This window comes from Eublepharis macularius, chromosome 12 (assembly GCF_028583425.1).
Source record: "Eublepharis macularius isolate TG4126 chromosome 12, MPM_Emac_v1.0, whole genome shotgun sequence".
Lineage (NCBI taxonomy): Eukaryota > Metazoa > Chordata > Lepidosauria > Squamata > Eublepharidae > Eublepharis > Eublepharis macularius.
Genome location: NC_072801.1, coordinates 62,757,910 through 62,772,831, shown reverse-complemented (window position 1 = coordinate 62,772,831; position 14,922 = coordinate 62,757,910). Strand labels below are relative to the sequence as shown.

The 14,922-nt window shown below is 44.4% G+C and overlaps 1 protein-coding gene across 1 annotated transcript in view; it reads right to left on the bottom strand.

Moving 5' to 3' along the window:
* SPHK2 (sphingosine kinase 2) overlaps positions 1–12,217 on the bottom strand; it is a 28,274-nt gene extending 16,057 nt beyond the window's left edge. Inside the window, exons 1-2 of the mRNA XM_054995014.1 lie at positions 12,090–12,217; positions 10,308–11,004 (exon numbers count right to left, since the gene is read on the bottom strand). Of these exons, the coding sequence (XP_054850989.1) occupies positions 10,308–10,731 (424 nt within the window). The 5' untranslated portion in view covers positions 10,732–11,004; positions 12,090–12,217. The remainder of the gene's footprint in view (positions 1–10,307; positions 11,005–12,089) is intronic.
* Positions 12,218–14,922: the final 2,705 nt, after the last annotated feature.

Below are 14,922 nucleotides of genomic sequence, written 5' to 3'. Positions count from 1 at the left end.
ATTTGGATAAAGAGATGACTAGTTGGGTATCACATGCATATTGGTGACAGCCAACCCTAGTCCTCCAGATGATCTTCTCCAAAGGATGTGCTTGGATATTAAGGAGTATCCATGAAAGGATGAATCCCTGAGGGATACCGCAGGTCATGTTTCACTGATATGATGGCCCATCACCAGCAGCCACCCTTTGAGTTCTGTCAGTCTGATATGAGGGGAACCATTTTAACGCCAAGCCTTTTATTCCTAGGCCTTCCAGATGCTCTGTTAAGATAGTATGGTTGACAGTATCAAAAGCTGCCAACAGGCACAATAAAAATCAACAAGGAGTAGTTCCCCTTGTCAATTTGCAGCCAGATATTGTCCACCGCGGCAATAAGCACAGTTCTCAGTACAAAAAACAGGTCTGAAGGTGGATCGAAGTAGGTCAAGAGAAGATGTCCCCTCTTGACTAACATCTGTTGTCCAGGGCAGAGAAACATCTTTCCCCTACACTCACAACCTACCTTTGTTTTAGCGGGAGATGCCAGGAATAAAAACGACCTTCGGCACATAAGGGAAGATGCTCTGCCATGGATCCACTCCCCCCCCCCTTCCCCAATTATAAAGCAAACAAATTAGCGTAACGTTAGAACAAGAAAACTGCTTGTGCAGTTGTGCATTGGAGCTGCTTTGCACCCAATGACTAGTGCCTCCTCAAACACAATTTCCAGGACTCCTTTCCTTGATACCCCAGGCTCAGCCCATACTCTGCAACGAGCACTGGGTGTCCCCGCAGGGAGACCTGCCCTCCCATTTGAATTGCTTCTGCATGGAGTAGGAACATTGTGATACATTGTCAAGTGCATGGTGTTGCCACTCCTTTAGGCAGGCTAATACAACTACAATTTGTTGAGCTCCTCTCTGCTGGCCAGGAGAGTCAAGAGTCCACATAACACGATCCCAGGGATCTCAGCTTACACCGCAGGAACACCTTTCACCCTGGACAACCAAGCAGCTGGGAATTGCCAGCCTCCAAACAGCAACGCGGAAGCCAGAAGCCTCATGAAGTTCAAAGGGCTTTGGGGATTTATTTTCAGGCGCCAAGAGCTGCCAGGGGTTAAGATTAAGCTGAGAAGCACCAGATAAGGGGCAGCTGAGAGGCCACCCTCTTGTCGTGGGCATCTGAAAGCTTCTCCTTCACCCTCCCATTAAGGAGGAGAGCAATTGGACAAATCACGAGTGGTAGGGGAAGGACAGGCACTGAACGACTTATATTAAAATGTTTCATAGGCGACTTTTCTGCAATAGAAACAGACCATTGGTCATGGCTGGGCAGCCAGACCTCAAAACAAGTGAGCTGCTACTAGATCTATGCAAGTGAGTCCTACTAAGGAAGCCGCTGCCGCCACCAGGCAAGAAAGTTCCCCCGAAAGCTACTTTCCACCCTCTGCACAGCCCATCCCCCTGCCTGAAAAGGCCCTACTACCTCATGCTGTGCATCTTTCCCTGAAGCATCAGGAACTGGAATTTGGAATTTGTGCCTGCAAAAACTGTATGGGAGCGTTTGGACAGTCTAGGAGGTCGAATTTTCAGTATCTGGCCGGGAGATGCATACACAATAGGCAGCAGAACTCTTTGTTTGTCTTACTGTATCATAATTTTGGGTTGTTGATCTTTTGTTGGGGGGGGGGCGGGAGGCAGTACACTTTTTGCAGATTCTGCTTTGCAGAAGAAAACCAGGATACAAATAATGAATTTAAGTAAATAAAATAAAGCTTTGAAACTTGTTCTAAGGGGGAGGAACAGAGAGCACATTGGACTTTGACTGGAGGACACCAAGGCTGCATTCAGATGTCACAAACAAATCTCCATTGCTTCAGGGCAGGCATGAACAATTGCCATGCTGGGGAACTTCCTCCCTTCCCTCCCACCCCCTGGCTCAGAGGCAGAAGGTGGAAACCTTTTTCAACTAACTGCCATTAGTATCCAATCCGAATGCTGGCTGCCTGGACTCATTAGGGACCGCTTCCTTCCCAGATAAAGAGGTTCTCAACCTGCGCTCAGCCATTGCAAACAACCTCACAGTGCCACCCCAAGCAGAGGCTTAGAAGGGCATCACTCTGCCGGTTACCAGGAAGGAAATGAACCCCTAGTTTGTCCAGGCACCCAGAACTGGACCTCGTGACTAACTAGAATGAGTTAGGCAGGGAGCAAAGAAGCTGGGCAATGAACCAGGTTCACGTCTAAACTTGAGATTCGCTTGTGCTATCTTGATACAGGTCAAGCTGCAAATTCCTTCTCACTCAGGGACGGCCCAAAATGACTTCCGTCCTGCGAATCTAAGTTTTGCTCTCCTTACCCTTTACTCTAGGGACACGCTAAGGAGCGTAACAACAGCACCTTCGCAACTGAGAACCAACCAGCACACTATTGTCCCATTTTCAGCTTCCTTCCCTTTGACAATCCTGTCTGGGCAGCCAAGGGAGACTGGAAGGCGTTTGTTCCATCTTTGACAACACCAGCAATATTGTCCGATTTAGGAGCGGTTCCTGTGATTCAGAGTTGCAGCTGTTCAACCTACCCTACATCACAGGTTTGTTGTAAGCATCAGAACAGGATAAGCCCTAGACTCTATCATTGAGAACAATCAATTAGTAGATATATGGAGACACTTGCATCAAAATGAAAAAAAAACTGTATTTTTCGGCACGCTTCAGAGTCTATACTAGAATAGACTACATTTTAATCTCAGATTCACTTGTTGGGGAAGTTGTTGATTCAGATATTGAACCAATCTCAATCTCAGACCATGCACCTATTAATATTACTATTAATCTTGGTAATGCAAAGCAAGTTCTGAAAATGTGGTGCTTACCAAAAACATTACTCACCACACAATCGGCTTCTAAAGAAACTGAAAAAGCATTAGAGACTACAATAGCTGACAATTCAACTGATGATGTCGAAGCCCATATTTTATGGGACACCATTAAGGTTGTAATTAGAGGACATGCTATTGCTCCATCGGCCCAGATTAACAAACAAAGAAACGCTCAAAAACTGGAACTACTTAAAACTATCAAATCTCTTGAAGAACGGCACCAAAAAACAGGAAGTAAAAAAAAATCTATCATAAACTAACAATACAATGTAAAATACCAGATTCTCTAGAAATTAATACAGTTCAAAAGAATACGTTATACACCAAACAAAGATTTTGGTTCAACTCACCTAAAATGTTGAAAATGCTAGCGCATAACAGGATATGAAATTCCTCGGGCACCAGAAATTATCCTGTTAGATCAATGGGATAACTGGCAGACCCATATTCCCATATTAAGGAGAAACCTAATAACCACCTTACTGGTGGCTGCAAAGAGTGCAATAGCCACACTTTGGAAATCTAAGGCTACCCCCTCAGTTGACCACTGGCAACAAAAAAATCGGGACCCTTATATATCGGAAAAGTTGTATGATAAAATCTATCAAGCAGAACACTTCCCAAGAACAACTAATTTTATGGAGAAATGGTTTCCATTTTTTGAATATCTGGAATATAACAGCTCTGTACCCGGCCTAAAAAATTTTCATACATATGCAAATATATAAAATATCTCTTCGTTTCATAGAGTATCTGGTGTACTTTGTAAGAATTCCCTCTCTTTACTAGATCAATTATAATTCCTTATACTGTAATAAGCATTACTTGGTATAATTACTACTCATTATTAACATAGACTTCTTGTGAGTTATAAATCTTTGTATATTTGTTACTTATTACTTGCTTTGACTTTGTGTTTTTAAATTTGTGTGCTTATTGTTTAACAGTTTACAGTTGTGTTTTACAGTTTTAATAAAATTTTATTTAAAAAAAAAAAGAACAGGATAAGCCCCCCTCCCCCTTGAAACTGCCCCAAGCTCCTTGGAAGGCAATAGCAATAATTAAAATCGAAAGGGCCAGCAGCTGGAGTTGTTGGGCTTGGGTCAGTACCAGGCGTGTCACCACCAGCAGGCCCACTTAACCTAGATGCACCAAACGATTGTCTCATGTTCTACACAAAGAAGAACTGGTGGCGTTGCTGGAGCAGTAGAGCCAGTTTGGTGTAGTGGTTAAGAGCGGCAAGACTCTAATCTGGAGAACTGAGTTTGATTCCCCGCTTCTCTGCTTGAAGACAGCCGGATGACCTTGGGTCGGTCACAGGTCTTCCAGAGTTCTCTCAACCCCACCTACCTCATGGGGTGATTGTCACAAGGATAATAATAACACACTTTGTAAACAGAGTGAGCACTAAGTTGCCCTGAAGGGCAGTATATAAATTGAACATTATTATGTTATTATCCTTCGCTGCTCTTGGGGTTCTGACAGATGCCTGGCTTAGCCTTCCTCCGGTGCTGGGCCTTGCTTGGATGTACAACTGCTAAGGCCTGAAAAGAAATGCCAGAAACATTTGGGAAAAACATCCCCCCTCCCTGGACTTTTCTTCATTTTCCATTAGAAAATTCTGGGAAGCACTGGAAAAAATAACTTTTATGAAATATATATATTTTTTGAAATGCTTTTTAAGGCAAGGTAAGGGTAGAGCACAATCATCTTTATGTAAAATAATCTATATCATTAAACAATAGCAATTCCTATGCATACCATAAATAACAAGATTTTCAAGGCTGTGTTGTTTAAATGTGCATAATTCTGGCAACATTTATGTAATAAGGTGGATGATAATAAATAGTTCAATGTTACAAAATTTAACTTAATGTCCAAATATGCTACTAATCCTGTCTCTTGTGACTGTATAAGACTGTTTCACTCCAGCTAAAGTGCAAACTGCACTTCTGTCTCGATCACTGGGCATATTAGTTTTGCTTCTGAAAAATGAAAGCATTCACATTTTTTAATTCCATAAACATGCCGATTACTACAACATTATACATGCTAACTAAAGTGCAACTTATGCATATAGGTTGCCAATCCAGCAAAACAAGTTCAGCTTTGATAGGAAACTACTGCGTGGTTTCAGCCCCACCCCCTGCCCAAGTTTCCATTTTCTTTCCAGGGGAGGGGGACAGAAAAAAACCCCACCACCTCCCTGCTTTAAAATTTAAAGAAATTTTACAACACTGCTTCGGTGCAGAAAGCTCACCTAGTTGTCTGGGACTAGTCACTCTGTCTCCACCTAACTAACTCCACAAAACTGTCATACGACTAAACCGAGGTTCTTCAGGGACAAGCTGTGGAAACAAGCCTAACCAAGCTGTTTCCCCTACAAACTGGAAAATTCATCTGCTCGCTAAAAACATTATAAATCTGCACTGGTTATCACAGTACATTTTTGTTTGATAGTCTAACATGTTCCGAACATCAAGTTCAGCACTCGTTCTCCAATAGTTACAACAACCAGCTCATGAATGAGATGAATGTGCGCTGAGCCAGCCGAACAGAATCACAGAGCCAGAAGGGAGTCAGAGAACAATTGCGCCTGCTTGCTGAATTTAGATAAAAGTAGAATCTGTAGCAGCAGCATTTACACAGGGCACCCCACATACATGGTTTCTTTCTAGACCACCTTGCTTGGAATGGATTAAAGGGCAGAGCCAAGAAGGTGGGACTGGACAATTAGGTCACGGGCTGCTGCAAGGCTCCATCTGGTTTCCCCATGTGCAAAAAGCAGCTGGGCAAAATCTCTAGAGATTTGTCACAAGAGTTCATCAATATGCTGATGGTATCTCCCCCTCTCTTCCCGCCCCACCTTCCTCCATCTTAATCTGGAGGAGCAACTGAAGTTCTGGACCAGTACCTTGGGTCAGGGATGGACTGGATGAATTCCAATACAATGTATCCAGACTTGAGGTCTGCTGGTTATAGAGGTGCCTGATTGGGGTTTAGGTGTTCCTCCCAGGCTTGGACAAGATGAATAATGCTCCCAGATCATAAGCTACACCCGGTGGTGGCAGTGAGTGGCCAGGGGGTACCTTTTGTGAGCTGCTGCTGGCAGTTTACCAACTCCCTCGATAGGAACATCTGGCTAAAATCACTCAAGCTCAGGTTAGCTTCATTTTGGACAACTGCAATGTGCTCTACATGATGGGACTGATCTAAAATGTGGCTGTCCAGCAGGGAACTTGGAACTCTGGTGCTGCAACATCTACCATATTGGCTGCTAGTAGATTTCCAGGTCCAGTTCTAGGTGCTGGTTTTGACCTTTCAAGCATCTAAGAGCTTGGGGCCGGAACACCTTAAAGCTTACCTTTTCCAATATGAGCCCTCACGTGCACACAGGTTGTCTTCAGAGGCCTAGCCTCAAAGGCCTGCATCTTCTGATGTGTGGTGGTCGGCAACATAAGACAGGGCCTTTTTAGTGACAGCTCCCAGGACATGGAATGCCCACCCCATTGAGGGAGGTTTGTGTGGCTCCCTTGTGTCAGTGTCCAGGAAGCAGATGAAAGACTGGTCTCCTGGTTGGTCTGGATGGATTTTTCTTCCAGAATTAAAAACAGCTAAAACAGAGAATAATCTATCTAGTGCAGGCTGATTCTGCCTTTTCACCAAGGAGCTCAGGGAGAGGGGCATTCATGGCTCTCCCCTTTCCATTTTTTCTCTCTCAACAACCCTGTGAGGTAGGTTAGGCTGTCAGCACATGACTGGCTCAAGCTCACCCAGTGAGCTTCATATCGGTGGGGATTTGGGCCCATAGCTCCCAGATCCTAGAACGATGCTGTAACCACCATACAACACTGAGTCACAATGCAGGAACTGTCTTGGCCTCTTCTGACGAAGATTCAGAATATAAATATTAATTAAATAACCAATGACCATTTTGTTTGAGCAGGCCTAATTATAGTTTAGTGGTGTCATTTTTGTAGCTCTGAGATGTGATTTTCTTTTAACTGGTAAATGGCCCAGGCGATTCATAAAAATTTCAGTATCTATATTAATTATATTAATATATATTTTAATAAAAATAAACGCTCCGTGTTCTTTCCAACCAACTTGAAAAGTAGATTTGTATGATGAATCTCCCTGTTACCACCAGTTGCCCTTTTGCGGTTCCGCTGGTACAAGCCAGACAGTGACCTGAATTGGAGACAAATATCCTAAACACAAATCTGCTACAACCTGCACACACAGCAGGGAAATGAACTGTGGTTAAGAGGAGCCTGCTGCTATACCACCACAAGGCCTGTCGTGTTTGGCAGGTTGGGGAGCGAGGCAAGCAAAGTGGCAGCCCTTCCGTCTCTCTGCTCCATTCCTTTATTTCTCTTCTGCTGTTCCCCACCCTGCAGGTTGAAGCATTTTATTTTTCCCACTCAAGGATGCAAGCCAGCCAGTCATTGCTAGTGGAAAAAGTGATGGCATAACAGGCCATGAGGCCTAAACCTACCTCACTGTCCCTGTTGATCCTGGTGCCCAGAGAGGGAAACATATTTTGCCTCCTGTTTAATCTATCTCCACTTGTCACCTGATCCACAACTCAAAGGGAGTGATTGAGAACTACCTTGTATCTGCTTAATACTGCCCTGGGATTCTGATCCTTGTAAGATTGCCAGGTCACCTGGAGTCCAACCCTGGGGATGGGGGTGGTGGTCATGAAGGGGTGAGGGGGGCACACGGGGCGGGGGGCTTACCTGGTGCTCATGTGCTCCGGAGCTCTTCCTTGTTGCACCAAGAAGGCACCTGTGGGAGGCTCATTTGATCAAAATCGGGCCCCAGCACTCTGGTGCTCCTAGGCCCATTCCCTGCACTCCCCCCCCCTCCCACCAGCCAGGTGAATGGTAGCAGGAGACAGAGACTGGGAGCGGAGGATCTCCCGCTTCGACCAGGTGAGTGGTAACTTTAGTTCCTTGGTTATACAAGACCATAACAGAATGAAGGAAGCACTCGACCAACAGAGGCACCTGGAAGGCCCATGATCATCTTGCAATCTCCCATAGATGACACATTCTTGTAAAAGGAGGAGGGAAAGAACAGAAATAGATTCTTGTTCCTTTAAACCAGAGGCAAAAGCCAAGATACTAGGATTCAAGGGTGGAAGATGTGGCAGCTCCAGCTCCCAGACAAGGAAAGCCAGCCCTACCACCAGACAGTGACTATCTAAGATGTGTAGACATAATATTAAAACAGGATCCACAATGGATCTTTCTCCCATGGGCTGAGTCTGGCTTCCTCCCACTTCCATAATTCCCGGGCATCCATACCAAGGAACCAAAGAGGGGCTCAATAATTAATCATGCCCTCCTTCCCATGCTTCCAGAAAGGCGTCCACCTCTTTTTATAAATAATAAAAAGCACCATGTATGTTTATTCATTCAAATGGTCATTCTTCATTCCCTCCAACTCCTTTTTTTAAAGCACATAATTAATTGTTCTGGGGATGGCAGAAAGGGAGAGGTGGGTTTGAGAAGTTACCTGCGGTAGGAATTAACAGTACAGAAGTTTCTGCCACAAATTGGTAGAACTGGTTTTCCGTGAGCCTGACCTGAGAGACATACTGGTTTCTTTGAACTGATTCTGCCAAGTGTGCTTCCAGAGAGAGACCTTGCCATGCTGGTAATACAAGTTCACACCCTAAACAGCTTTTCCCAAAAGCAAAAGCTGCAACTAAGGCAAAATGCTGCGAAACCATTGGTGCCAGTCGCTCATGTGCAATTCCACTACTGAACTGCAAAACAGGTGAAAATGTATTTTAAATGTGTAATTCACGTAGTGAGTTCAGAAAGTAGGGAAAGTCAAGACTTCAGGAGCTCTACCGTGTGGGCTTGGTAGTTAAGAAAAGGGACGCAGGGCTCCTGTAAGCCCCAAGACGGGAGGCAGGTGCAGAGAGGAAGGGAGTTTCATGACAGTCTAGACAGAGGTAAGACAGAAGCAGTGATGGCTCCCTCCACACCCTGATCTAAATCTTTATCTCATAGGCAGGTAGCTCAGTTTGCATTACACATTGCTAGCTAAAACAAAGAACGGGGCACAGGCTGTCCAGTGACCCTTCGCTCCTTTGGGCAACAGCATTGCACCACTTACCAGGCTCCGAGAGCCAAGGCTCCATAAATCAAGACTAGGAGCTAGTTCATTACAGAAGAGGCAGAAATGGGAGCCATTGTTTCTTGGCTTATAGGAAGGAGAGTGTTAGGGCAGATCTACACATTTGGCTAAATCACATGGTAGAGTCTGCTGGGGACCATACCATTGTAGAGAGCAAGTGGGGCAAGGGGAAGGAAATTACAGTTTTGGAACAGCAGGATTTGAGACCAGTGGCACCTTAAGAGACCAACAAGATTTTCAGGGTGAAAGCTTTCAAGAGTCAGAGCTCCCTTCTTCAGACACAAATAGGAATGGAGATCTCTGAGCCTTTATATCCCAAGTTGGATGAGGTGTTACAAAGGAGAAATCAGGGTGCAAAGGTACAATGCAGCTTGGTTAGATGGGAGGGGTGTAGCAAAGGAAGGATATAAAGGTACAATGTAGCTAGATTAAAGCAGGAATTAGCATCTGTAGTGAGATGAGAATCTTAAAAATTTCTGTTCAGATCCAGGGGAGTTCATTGTTCTGAATTTGTGAATGAACTCCATTTCAGCAATCTCAAGTCAGTCCCTATGCAAAAGAATAAATATACATAAATCTGACATTAGAAATCACAACGCTCAAAAAAACAGTGGGAGAACATTTTAATCTTCCAGGATATTCCATTGCTGACCTAATAGTGGCTGTTCTCAGAGAAACTTCAGGGGGAGATTGCTGAAATGGAGTTCCTTCAAAATTCAGAACAACGGAACCCCCTTCCCCAATTCTGCCCTGGGTTTAGGATTCTTACTACAGATGCTAATTTCTGCTCTAATCAAGCTGCATTGTGCCATTACACCTTTACATCGTGATAGCTTCCTTTGTTACACCCCTCCCATCTAATCAATCAGTGTACCTTTAAACTGTGTTCCTTATGCCTTCCCTCTTTGGCAGGGATATAAAGGCTCAAGGATCTCCATCCCAAGTGTCTGAAGATGGGAGTTTTGGCTCTCGAAAGCTTACACCCTAAAAATTTTGTTGGTCTCCAAAGTGCCACTGGATTCTCCTATTAAAAAGGCTTTTACATGTAGAAATCTAGCAGACTAGGGGGAAACAACCTAGCCTAGAACCTTTTCTCCCTGATGTGCTAGTTTACCACATGCAAGGAGGGTTTTAAGTACTGAACCAGTCCAAAATGAAATAATCCACCATCAGACTGAAGCAATACAGTCTAGGAAGGACTCTACAATTTTCAAGCAGCCTGCACTCATAGTTCCGCTGATCAAGGAGCCCAATAAACCAAGGATTAGATAAGGCATAGATAGAGCATGTTTACCTGTCTTGCTCGAGATGGGAATCCCCAGTACCAGGCATTTGATGGCAGCTGCCCATTTCTCTGCTATCTCTTGGTTATCTGCATAACATTCCATGTCATCAACCTGAAAGGTCCTCGCAGCTCGTTGCCGTACCCGGCCAGAGCCCACTGCCACTTTCCGTTTTTTCAGCGGGTAGGTATAGATGCAGAAGTAAGCTGACTGGTCAGCAAGCGTATGACTGCGCAGTGTATGACACCCGACCACATCTACCAGGCGCACCACCATCCGGTGATCTGAGTCCGGCTTGGGCACCAGACGCTGGATGTGCAATTCTGTCCATGTGAGGCTGAGGGCATACCGGGTCCCTTTGGAGGGATAGGCCCCAAATTCCCCGTGCAGCAGAGTTTCGGAGCCTTCCTGACACACCTCCAGTGCCAAACTCATCTCGCCAAGGAGACCCAGCTTTGCGGTTTAGTAGTCTGCTTTCTAAAGTGTCCCTTGAACAGCACGTTCCAACACAGCACAACTTGTCCTCTCTCTTCACGTCTCTCCTAGGGCTCTAGATTTGAAGAGCAGGATTTAAAATCTTTTCATTTCCACATATTTCCCTTAAGCCACTAAATGACTGGTACAATGGTTTAACCAAGAAGTTTCCTCCGCAGCAGAAACATCACAGGCATTCCCCAGTCTTCTCGTTTTCTTCATTCATTAAGGCCCCTGTATCAGAAAACCAAACAGGTTTCAAGAAGAGAAACAAAACTCTGACTTCTTCTTTCACCTCACTTTTCACTATGGAAAAATATTTGGCTGGTTGAGATTTAAAGCCCACAAGAATGAAAACCAACCTGCCTGACCGTCTAGAGATTTGGAACAATAAGCAAGAAAGGAGTAAGCTGTTAGCCAATAGAGAGCAGAAGAATGAGATAAAAGCTTTCATAGATCAGATTCCAAACTCCTTCATAAAACAGGTGTCCCTTCAGATCTAGAGCCAGAAGATCTTGTTTTCAGCAAAGCAATTTCACCCTCAGGCAAAGAGTTTAAACATTTACCCAAGAACCCTTCCAGAGTACAAGACACTCATCAAACTCGAGTGACTCACAGAACCTACCCCACAACCCCCCATCTGCTTTACAAGATCGGACAGAAACGCTTTCCCCTAGCCTAGGGGTCAAAAAAGGGGAGAGGAAACCTGAGCTCAAAATAGAACAAAGTATGCTGAGGACTCATCCATTCAGGTGATGCAGCAGTGGAAAGAGAAGAAGAAAACCGGAGCAAAGGCTGGTGTTTCAGTCATAGGTCCCACACTTGCATCAAGAATATATATATATATATATATATATATATATATATATATTTGCTTCTGCTACAACACCTCCAAGGCTTAAAAACAGCTTAGACTTTATCTCAAGTTCACAGGGTTGCCAGCATCCAGGTGGGGACTGGGGATCTCTTGGAATTACAACACACCTCCAGACTACAGAGATCAGTTTCCCCAGAGAAAATGACAGTTTTGAAGAGTGAAATCTATAGCTGACCTCCTGGTTCCTCCCCTCCCCAAAATTTGCCCTCCCCTGGCTTCAAACCCCACAAACTCCAGGATTTCCCCAACCCAGAGCTGGCAACCCTAGTCCATCTAACACAGCAGTGATTATGAGGGGAGGGGATCCTCTTAAATAATTCCACACCCCACTTTCATACATTAAAGGGGAAAGAGGCTTATCCTTTCTGGAAAAATAATAGAGCTAGGGATGAGGAGAGGGAGAGGTTAAAAAGATTTTTTTTAAAAAAAATACCCAACTCACCCCTCACCAGGCACCTTTTGTCCAAAGCATACAAGAGAAGGAATGGGGATGGGGAAAGAAGAAAACAGCCTCCTACTGACTTGCTAATACCTCCTCACACCTGCTACCTTATGAGCTCTCTCCTTAGCGCTTCTCCCCTCCCTCCCTGCAGCCTCCTCCCTCACTCCTGCCTCTTTCCCCCTCCCTTCCTTTCAGCTCCGCTCGCTCCACCGTCTTTCTAATTCTAAACCGGGAAGTGTTCTATTTTCTACCTGGAGGGGGAGGAATGGGGAGGACAAAAGGGGGCGAGGCAGGGTTCCGACCAGCCTATCCCCAAAGCGGCCAGGTCCTACGCTAACCCAATCGGAAATCTTATCCCTAGCCACTTTCCAGACTTAAAGGCAGACCTTGGATATTGGAGGCCGCCATCTTTGGCGCGGGCAAATTTGCAGGGAAGCAAAACAGCGGCCATGTTAGCTAAGGGAGAGGGTAGGAAAGCCGACCTCTAGTAAACAGCTATGTAGTATATGGAAGGATGCGTATCCAGACAAGACATACTTCATTTAAGGAGATGGTTTTTATTAAGAGGAAGGGGCTTTTCCCCTCATAGTGGTCAGGGATTGCTGGCTGTAGGCAAGGTCAAAGCAGAAAGAGACCATTTCTCCCTCGAAAGCAAACAGCGGCCATCTTTAGTAGGGGAAAAGAAGGTCAGGTACGTCCCAGAAATCAATGTGAAATGAAGGCGTGGTAGCCATGTTGAACTCGGGCGAGAGTTTCCCTTTCAGTGGAATGAATGAGGTCTCCATCTTAAGTAAGGGAAAATAGGGAAGTGGACTCTCACAAGGTCCTCGTGCGGCCATTTTGGATATGGTAGCTATGTGGAACTTGAAAAGCCCTCATCAGAGTAAAAGACTGCAGCAGACATTTTTGTTATGGTCAGACAGGCTTTCATTGGTTGATTGGCTGCTTCTTTCCACAGTAACTGCCGTGAGCAAATGATGTGGCAAACAGTTTTAGATATGGGTAGACTGGTTAGTGTTTGCTGTGTATAATCCAAAAACAATACACTTAGTATTTTAGAGCACATGCGCTTCCTCTGTGGGAGCCCCCACCTTATGGAATGGCCTGTCTGAGGAGGTCAGGAAAGCTCCTCGCTTTCTGCATACTATGCAAAACTGAATTATTCAGGAGGGCTTTTACCCAGATTATAGGGCTATATGGAAATTAGTTATGCATTGTTTCAGAAAGATTCATCTGTATACTTGACTTTATGCTTGTTTTCAAATTTTATGCTACTCTACCCTATTGTATCTGTTTACTGAATGTCCAACTTGTGGTTCATTACTGTACTTTGCTCAGTTAATGTCATAGTTGTTGATAATGTTGTATTTCACTTGCACTGTGTAGTCCACCTTGGATCTCAGTGAGAAAGGTGGGCTGCAAATAAAATAGCAACACACCGTACCTCTAGGTCTGCTTACAAAACTAGCAACCTATACTCTGCTGTTCTTTAATCTGTTTGGTTTTGAAATGTCTATAGCATTGTTCAGTTTACTAACAGTGCTATCCTAAACAGGGACACATCCTCCTAAAACCAGTGACTTCCAATATACTTCAAAGGGTGTAACTCTGTTTAGGATGCCACCATAAATCCTTTATCTCGAAGCAGGACACGTCTACATTCAGATGAATCCTAGCTTTAGCTCTGAGCTGCTTATGGCTTCAGTATAACAAGCCTCATGCTGCTATCCTCTGCACACCTACTGGTGAATACAACGGGAATTGCTTTTGAGCAAACTTTGCGTGGGGTTACCACATTTGCTGCCACTGGAAACATGGGTTCTCTTGCCATACTCTGTTTTCAAGATGATGACAGAATGATTTAAGGCAATCTTGACACATGGGAAAAGTTCTCACAGTTCATTTTCCTGAAAGATCTATATCTCCTATAACTCCATTTGTTTATGGGTATGGCCTGTTTTCATCTTGAGAACCACCTGTCACATGCTGCATAATATTCACAATGCAGCATAAATTGATTTCAATGGATTTGGACTAGAGTAATTTTTTCGTAGGATTATATGGTAAAGCTGTCAGCCAGTTTTGAAGTTTCTAGCTTTATTTTCTAACAAGTTATGATAAAGGGAGTTTCGACTCTCGAAAGCTCATAACCTGGACATCTAGTTGATCTCTCAGGTGCTACTGGACTCGCTCTTTTACTGCAGACCAACAGGGGCTACCCCACCTGAAACTATCCACGAAGATCCAGAGGAGTTAGCCGTGTTAGTCTGCAGTAGCAAAATAGAAAAGAGTCCAGTAGCACCTTTAAGACTAACCAACTACTGTAGCATACGCTTTCAAGAAACACAGTTCTCTTCGTCAGATGCATGGTTCTCGAAAGCTTATGCTACAGTAAAGTTGGTTAGTCTTAAAGGTGCTACTGGACTCTTTTTTATTTTTATCCACAAAGAGACATATATATCCTTTTACTGGTGGTGGAGAGTGCCCTTAAGGCATAGCTGACTTAGGGCGACCCCTAGAGGGATTTTCAAGGCAAGAAACTAACAGAGGTGCTTTAGCATTGCCTGCCTCTGCAACCCTGGTCTTCTTTGGAGGATTCCTATCCAATTACTAACTAAGGCTAACCCTGCTTAGCCCCTAAGATTTGACGAGATCAGGCTCATCTGAAAGACTGATGTGTAGATATCTCACATGTCTAATAAGAAGATTTATTAGTCTAACCTAAAATAGCCTAAACAGCCTAAAAATACAACGATGCCGTCCGCAAAGTCACCGACACTCTAGGATTTGTCTGTAAAGTTCGAAATCCACCTCCGCCCTTGTGATTACCATA